The sequence below is a fragment of the Agrilus planipennis genome, unplaced genomic scaffold (genome assembly GCF_000699045.2).
Source record: "Agrilus planipennis isolate EAB-ADULT unplaced genomic scaffold, Apla_2.0 scaffold110, whole genome shotgun sequence".
NCBI lineage: Eukaryota > Metazoa > Arthropoda > Insecta > Coleoptera > Buprestidae > Agrilus > Agrilus planipennis.
The window spans coordinates 717939-727207 of NW_020438935.1; the positions used below are offsets into that span (position 1 = coordinate 717939).

Sequence of the window (9269 nt, forward strand, 5' to 3'; positions counted from 1 at the left end):
GGCGCGGCGGAAAAGAAAAGGTTAGAAGCGTTCGAAATGTGGTGTTATAGGCGGATGATGAGGATAACGTGGGTAGAAAAGGTTAGAAATGAAGAGGTATTAGAAGGAATAGGAGAACAGAGGACTCTATGGAAGTCAATACGAAATAGGCGAGATAGGTTAGTAGGACTTCTCAGACATGAAGGTCTAGTCAGAGACATATTAGAGGCAGAAACAGGAGTTAGGACAGATAGAGGTAGACCTAGATTAAATTACTGTTGGCAAATAGTTAAGGATGTGGGTTGTTTTAGTTTTAGGGAAATGCGAAGATTAGCTCAGGATAGGAAGGAGTGGAAGTGCGTATTCAACCAGTCCTAGGACTGATGACCTTATGATTATGATAGTGGATAAAAATTGAGAATGTATTTTCAACTGAATATTAATCACTAGGAATTTCAATGCGTTTGAAAGAACGTTTAATTTTTAGGTTAGAAATTGACAGAAACTATTAGCCTCAAATGGCGATTTCAAGAAATTAAACGTCCATACCTGTCACGTTTTTTTTTTGTTATTAAAAAGAGGAATTGAATTATATAGATGGGTATATAAATCGGTTTTAATAACGACCTACTTATCGTAGTTGTTCCTCCAGCTACTGCAGCTTTCGTGCCGTGATAGAAATCGTCAGCAGTAACAGTTCCCATAAATTCGAATTCTAAATGCGTATGTGGATCAACACCTCCCGGTAGGATAAAGAAACCTTTGGCATCGATACTTCTAATGCCATTCGGAACTGATAGATTCTTCCCCAATTCCTTTATGATGCCGTTCTCTATAAATATATCATTTTCGGATATTCCATCTGCGTTAACTATTGTTCCGTTTCTTATAAGAAGGGAGTTTTGCGATTTCTATAAAGAAAAAATAATTAAGAAAAATGCTAGCTATTCATATAGTATAGGAAATTATTTTTAATAAGTAAAAAAACACATTTTCTATATATCACTCAATTGTGAAGTCTCTACAGATATCAAAGGCTGTACGGATGGGTTCTATTCAGATCTGATTTAAATGTAAGAAAAATAGATCTAATCTAATCAAATTAATGTAGACACGACCTTTAAGAAAAATAGTTTTAGTCACCATCAGGTTTGTATCTGTTGAGATCTAGAGAAATCTAAAAAGTTGATTTCAAAATGCACTGTGATGATTTCAAGATTGAATTCCAGAAATTAGTTTGAAGCTAAACGACAGATCTGCCAAGTTCGTCATGAATATTTGTTGATATTCGTTGATTTGCCGCAAAATCAAGATGTCAGTAGACCTCCTGTTTTTGGGACTTTCAGATCGCTGAAGATCGTTAAAAATTTCTTCAAATTGATAAAGGATTTCACAGCCAGTAGGTAAACTGATGTTGTTTTCATATGGGTCTAAACACTGTCGTCGGTTAGAGTTGCTTCCTAACGTTTCGCTTACACTGGTAGTGAACTTCTTCAGTCCACATCCAGCATCGAGGATGGAAGGACCTCTGAAGAAGTTCGTCATTCGTGCTAACGAAACGTTAGGCAGGCCCCTAGCGATGTACATTATTTTTCTTTAAGTTTTACACACACACGCAAAAAATATGCATTTACAAATAAAAAAAATTATCAAAAATTGTTATAAAATCAACTCGATTTCATCCCAATACAAATTACCTCTAGTTAATGGGGTCGAACTGTTTGTTGCTGCTTGCATTGTTCCGTCGAGAATCGAACGCGGAAAACGCTCTCAAAGTATTGATATTAATAGAAGAAAGACTTAATATACTAAGTTAATATCGATTTCGCCTGTGTTTAACTTTCGTTCATAAATTCACTAAATTGTTTAAGTCAAGAGCATCACAAAGTTTCTTTTTGTTCTTTATCATCGATTGGGCATCAAGTCTCTCCTCTTTAATGATGGACCTGGTCGAATTTTTAACTATTTTAAGTAAACTAAAGCCACCAAAAAGTGTACTGTAAATGTTAGCTGACAAAGATGAAAAGTTCCGCAACAGCTATTTTATCCTTAGCAGCTAACTTTATGATGCCTTGCATTGAAAAGCATAAATCAAATAATATCTCCATCTGCATGGGAGAGCTTAGAACTTGGGTATTTGATCATGAATCAATTTTTCAGTATTTTCACTTGTAATATGCTTTTTATCTAAAATGTTTGATATTGAATTCAAACGTTCTACAATCATTTTAAGTTTATCTCGTTAAAAGTTTCTAATTTTATCTTAAACACTTAAAACGCTTTTTCTGTAAAACATATTTATATCAAAGCTCGTTGCATTGAATTCAATTTTTGCCGGAAATCTTCGTTTTCAGTAATGTCTGAAAATCCTGTTTTAGATTAATTTTAACTTTTCTAGCAAAAATTTTGGCACTTTGTATTATTAAGTTTAGAATTACATTTTCCTGTTGCTTTATTGAAATTAGGGATTCTCTAGTTTTACTAATAATGTCTACTGCGTCTACTATATTCAAATCTTCCTTTCCTCTTTATCCTATTTTTACAAAGCGTTTATAGTAACCGTCTTACTTTGGGGTATTTGGTTCGAAATATTGACCAGAAGTCCAATTACTTGATGATACTGTAAAGGTAATAATAATAATCTTTGCTACCTGCGAAAGTTTGGTGAACACCGAATTAAGGACCGCCATTATTTTTATGGTCCCTTTGCCTTTTTGTAATCTCATCACAGCTCGTATATGCAAATACTCTTCGAGTTTCTCAAGCAGTTTTACCTACAGGCGTTTTTACACGAAATTACGAAAGAAAATCATTTGTAACGCATTTCCTAATTAATAAGACAAGTCGAAAAAGGCAACTAAGCAGATATTGAAGAGGGAGGATGCTTTCCCTCGACCGTTTTCCCCTATGGCAAGAAATCATGATGCACCACGCCCCTGCAATCGAAGAAAACAGTAAACAAAACCTTCACATTCGACATGCGGCAGCTTCCATTGGGATGATTGACCTTTGGTCTCCACGTTATAACCATAAACCCATGATTCGTCACCAGTTGTAACCTTCTGGAACAAATTTGAGTTGTCGCGGATAAAGTCCAACAGCTCCTTAACAATGATAAAATCACTGGTAAAAAACGAATGGCAGGAGTCAATAGATAATGTTTAGGTCCTCAGAAACTTCTCTAACGGTGAATCGACGATTGGCCAATACTACTTTCTTCATTTCATCAATGTCGTTCACATCTTCTTCTCGGCCCTCTGAGACAATTTTATACCACCGATAAACGTTGCTTCGGTCCAAGGTAGCTTCATCATATGCCACAGTCAACATTCAGAATGCGTCCGAGCACGTAATTTTGTTTTTTGTACAAAATTTGATACAGATTCTTTGATCCATTTTTTGGAATAGGCAAAAATCGAAATCAAAAAANGTAGAAACTGGTAATTATATCATTAAATAAATGTTAATATATTTTCTATTTAATTAGGCAGCCATAAATTAGATAATATAAACAACTAAACAAAACATAACTATCAGTATAATTTATAGAATAATAAACAAAAGTAAATATTTAATTATTTACATAATGTGCGGTAGGTATGTATAAATAATTTAGAATTTTGTGAGAGAAAGAATAGAGTAGCTTGTCTAATCTGACGCCCCTTAGATCTTCACAATTTGAGAAACTCATCCATATCCATAAAGTATTAGTTTCTTGCTCATTTGTTTACACAGAATTTTTTTCGCTTGCAAATTTCCAGTTAATTTTAAAAAGACTACGTTAAAGTTCGATCGTTTTTGTCTATCGATCAATATGCAGTAACATGACAATGTTTGATTATACAGTTAATTATACTCTCAGTAATGAGTACAACTACAACAATTCATTCGTGTTTTTACACGAATATTATCTGCTGAATATCGCAACAATTTTAATAAAGGGTAATGTACTTTACCTTTGGATTCACTGTAGTACACGCCATACTCCTTAGCATAATTTCTGCACAGTAGAGCCACTAACAATAAAATGATTGATTGATTGCTTCGACCTCCGTTAAATCGGTTGTTGGAACAGAAATGTTTAGCGATAAAATGATAGTGATGTTTGCTATAAGCTGCTTATTAATACATTTTATAATGAGTAAATAATTGGGGAAAATGTATCGAAAAATGTCATTAAAACCTTAAAAATCTATCGTACTAAAAATGGTAAAAGGTTACATAAGGTTACATATTATATGTTCCTTTTTGAATACAAGATTGTTTGTATTTTAACTCCGTTAGAAGCATTTTTTTCGCTGTTTTCAATGTTTACTTTAGGGGTCACATATACGACTTATTTCATATTTTAGTGCTAGGTGGACTGGATCATGTTCACAAGATGCCTAAATAAAAACCCAACGTCAATTGCCACAGTATCTTGTGGTTTTAATATTTTACAAGTAATACTTCTAAAGAAGTTTTAATAAGGGGAAATATTGTAAATTGTTACTTATAAAAATACAAAATATTGTGGAAATTAACATTTTTTAATATTAATGCAAAAATTCATGCAATTTTTATCCAGTGTAATACAAATTAATGACGAAAAATTGTTGCTATACTTTATTTACTTTCTCCAGCGATGTACCCCTTCCAATGTTTTGGATGCGCGCTGGCAAAATCGTATTTAGGGAAAAAAAGCTCATTATACTCTCGACTCTTGTTCATTAAACATACTTTTTCATACAGTACCTGCCAAAAGTTTTGTTCAAACATAAATAGTAGTGCGAGTCGAAAACAAGCGTTAAAGCCTTTTATATGTCTTCAAATATAAATAAACATCTCGTTGATATTTTCAGTAGTAAATGGTACCAATAACAGCACATTTGAGCAATGCAATTGTAGTGGATAAAATGGTCAATTTTTCCGTGCAGTACTGTACGGATTATACGCTCCTCACCGGTTAAGAGTTTGGCCGAGAGTTGTCTCCTTCCTTTTCTGGCCTAGTGCTGTTTTTTTCTACATTGCGCCGGTCAAACTGAAGGTCATATCGCTACAGAAAGTAAACGAATTATACATTTACACCCTCGCCGAAATCGAATTTGTAGTGAATTTTTGTATTAATATTTAATATTATGCACTATTAAAAGTTTCTCACAGTATGACATTTTTTAATGGTACTGGTACCTATGAGGTTTAGGCAAACTCAGTTCTATTTTGTAGGATCTAAAGGATGCAGTTTTTATGTCTTAACCGTTTATTAACTAAACACAAAATACTTTGCCTTTGATGTACTTATCTATAGTATAAGCTAACGTTCTGTTACGTTTTTGCTTCAGTTTGTTCCATTGTCTCCGACGTCGGTGATGTTAATTTAGTACAAGCTTGTCCCTTCTTTGCTGCCGTCTACCCCTTTACAGTAATTACCTATAACAATGTAAAGGTTTCTCTTCTACCGTTTTCTTGTGATAATTATGAAATTTTCAAACGTTTCAAAGAAAATTACTTGGTTGTTATACAATAGGTCTTTGTATGCGTAGTGTAGTCGGTGGTAAAAACAGAAATATAGTTGGAACGTTCAAAACTGTCATGTCACTTTCTTCTTTCAACTGACTAACTACCCTAGAGCGGTTGCTGACAGAACACTTACTTTTACTCACGATAGATGTTGTAGGGAATATAGTCAACATAGAAAAGAGATGTCAGGTAGGAATTGCAGCGGACACTAATAAAGATAAAAGAATAACATTAAACCAATTGATGTGTAACAGAAAGAGATGCAGACAAACACTTTTCACACACACACACCTTCTGTTTTGCTACTGTATCTTCTCATTTCTAACCTTTTTCATCCAGAATATTTGTATCACTTTCCCCAATGCATTCGATGTAGTAATTAGATATTAAGCAATAACATTTTAATTAACTTTCAAAGCTTCACATAAACTATAAGTACACACCACAAGCACATTTAAGTTTCTCTATAGGGACCAAGATAACGTTGTGTATGTATCGTGTCTATGAATAAGTAAGGAGAACGTATCAGATGGTACAAAATTTATTCGGAAAACCTTATTTCGACCGCGGCAGGGCATTTGAATGATGTGGTGCTTCAAAGCCGCTCATACATCGTAAGCTTACCGTTGAAAGATAATGCACACCTCGCCTTTTGATTTGTGTGGGCTGATTTATCATAGAGGATTTGCGTATGATGACGAGACAGTCGCAGATATACATATGTTACAGGAAAATGAGAGAATCGATTGAGAAATGTTTGAATCACGGGATCGGTTTCCTTACAGCAATAATCAATTTGCAAATTATCTGCTTTTTACATCAAATTTACTACCACCAATGTCCTTCATTTCGTAATCTTTAAAAAAGGCTCATTAATATTCTGCCTTGATGGATTTTGATGCAGCTGTATTCTCTAATGATACGAAACTTAGGAATTAGTTGACAATTGATGGAACTGTGCCTTGGCTTTCAATGTCCAAGAGGCTAACGTTTAATCTTAAAATTAAAGTTTGCGAATTGAATATGCTGCGCGTGTTGTACATGTAGGTAATAACTCAAAGTATAGTTGTGAATTCTACTGATTTCAACTGACTTATTGACTTTTTGGTTGACTTATCCGTTTTTCTGATTGGCATATTTGAAAGATAAAAAGCTATACACTAAGGATATTTAAGTGCAGTGGAGCCTCTTTGACTAGAAAAACTGTTTTGTGACCTTCCCTTCAAGCTCCAAAACCTCCATTACTCGAAATCTCAACCCTCTATTAGTCGAAGTAACCAGTGAGTCCCTACAAGAAAACTAAGTTATCGACTTTAAGGATTTGCCGAAAATGTAAGTACACCAGATCTTAACCTCTACAAGTCGAATCAAAATCCTCATAAGTTGAAAACTGTGTAACTGGATTTTTTTTGTTGTATCCCTTGATGTTCGAGTTATAGAGGTTGTACTGTATATAGGGATTAGTTAATGTAAAATCGTAAAGGATCATCATGATTAAAATGTTAGTAAGTATACTTCATTTAATTTCTCTAGCGATGTGCCCCTTCCCATGTCTTGGATGCGCGCTGGCAAAATCGTAGGTAGGGAGAAAAAAGCTCATTATACTCTCGACTCTTGTTCGTTAAAGATACTTTTTCATACAGTACCTGCCAAAAGTTTTGTTCAATTATGAATAGTAGTGCGAGTCGAAAACAAGCGTTGAAGCCTTTAATATTTCTTCAAATATAAATAAACATCTCGTTGATATTTTCAGTAGTATATGGTACCAATAACAGCACATTTGAGTAATGCAATCGTAGTGGATAAAATGGTCAATTTTTCCGTGCAGTACTGTACGGATTATACGCTCCTCACCGGTTAAGAGTTTGGCCGAGAGTTGTCTCCTTCCTTTTCTGGCCNGCGTCTGGCAGTTTCGACAGAATACAGACCAAGTGGACCTTGTTGGAGCATACGTAATCCTAAAATGTAGCATCCTGCTACAGATGGCGTTTACCGCTCCATTTGTGGTATTTTCTAAAACTTTTGAGAGTTTCATTCCTATCAGCATTAGTAGCTGCTGGTAGGCGGGCGATTCCTACAGACTATTCTACAGAGTAAAGGGGAGGACCTACACTTCAGCCTCCTTTCAGGAATCGTGAGAATGACTGGGTGGTAATTGGGATGCGAAAAATGAGGCGGACAACATGAAGACGGGACAGATTGAGAGATTTTGCATGGAATATTACTGCTTCACCATTTACATAAGTGATCCAAGGAAGGTACAGAATAATTTGGACCGGGTAGAAAAACCCGGAATCGAACCAGTGTCCTGCCGAATGCTAATCAATGATATATAGCTGTACGTCATGCCCATCAGTCATGCCCGTCGATAAATTATTGAACAAACCGAAGCTCCACTATCTTTGAAACAGGAGACAAGGCCCTACTTGTCGGTAAATCTCCTACTTTTGGATGTTCATATCGCTGAAAATCTTTAAAGATTTCTTAATATCTTAGTGTTCTCTACTGATCATATTTTTTCAATGTATTTCTAGATCTACGGGGATATACAGAAATCTAAATCTTAGTAAATCTAAAAGTGACTATCTAATGTTTTTCTTTTTAAAATGAACTAAAGAAACGTGTGTTTATTTGGACGCATCTTTTAGGCTGCAGCTATAACTCGGACTATCCGGTTTCAGAACCGAAGTTATGAATTTTTAACCGCGACCCTGTTCGTGAGCTCGTCTCATTTAAATTGGTTGTCTGTTAGTCAGTACCAAGGAAACTGTATTTTCGGAAAACTTTTTTCAGATGCGGATGTCCAGTATCTGCGTTGGTATCATACGAAATCTGCAGTCAATTAAAAATTTTTGAAATTTCATTTATTCAAGAAAATTCGTGAGCTATCTTTAATGGTTCGCAAGATATACGCCCCCAAGCTTTTAGTGGTCGTTTTCAACAATGCCAAAACTTTCGACAGCGATAGTTCTGAAATAATTCAACGTAGGAAGACGATTCTGAGCTTGTTTAAATCCCCGCTACTTGAATAACTGAATCGACGACCCTTCTTACATACGTGATAGATAAGTAAATTAATTAATAAGCACATTTATTAATTTGAAAATTTTGAGGTAATAAAAGGATAGCAGAACAGAGGACTCTATGGAAGTAAGAATAAGAAATAGGTGAGATAGGTTGGTAGGACACCTTCTCATGAAGGTCTAGTTAGAGACATATTAAAGGCAGATAGAGGTAGACCTAGATTAAATTACTGTTGGCAAATAGTTAAGGATGTGGGTTGTTTTAGTTTTAGGGAAATGCGAAGATTAGCTCAGGATAGGAAGGAGTGGAAGTGCGTATTCAACCAGTCCTAGGACTGATGACCTTATGATTATGATAGTGGATAAAAATTGAGAATGTATTTTCAACTGAATATTAATCACTAAGAATTTCAATGTGTTTGAAAGAACGTTTAATTTTTAGGGTAGAAATTGACATAAACTATCAGCCGCAAATGGCGATTTCAAGAAATTAAACGTCCTTACCTGTTACGCTATTTTTGCTAATAAAAAGTAGAAATTGAATTACGAGGGTGGATTGATAAGTTTCCGGCCTGACCAAGAAAAACAAGGTTTTTAAAAATTTTTTTTTTTTATTTCTCAACATAATCTCCTCCAAGGCTGATACATTTCTCATAGCGGTGTTCCAGTCTATTAATGCCATCTCTATAGACTGATTCGTCAAGCTCCTCAAAATAACCATTTACAGCTTCGATTACTTCTTCATTGTCCGCAAATCTCTTACCGCCA

At 34.9% G+C, this 9269-nt stretch overlaps 2 protein-coding genes across 7 annotated transcripts in view; one reads left to right on the plus strand and one right to left on the minus strand.

Annotated features, from left to right (window-relative positions):
• LOC108736291 (dihydropyrimidinase-like) overlaps window positions 1-4016 on the minus strand; it is a 7370-nt gene extending 3354 nt beyond the window's left edge. Inside the window, exons 1-2 of the mRNA XM_018468651.1 lie at window positions 3936-4016; window positions 611-890 (exon numbers count right to left, since the gene is read on the minus strand). Coding sequence (XP_018324153.1) covers window positions 611-890; window positions 3936-3974 — 319 coding nt within the window. The 5' untranslated portion in view covers window positions 3975-4016. The remainder of the gene's footprint in view (window positions 1-610; window positions 891-3935) is intronic.
• Window positions 1-9269, plus strand: part of LOC108736292 (sex peptide receptor) — a 298323-nt gene that overhangs the window by 195888 nt on the left and 93166 nt on the right. The window lies entirely within an intron of this gene.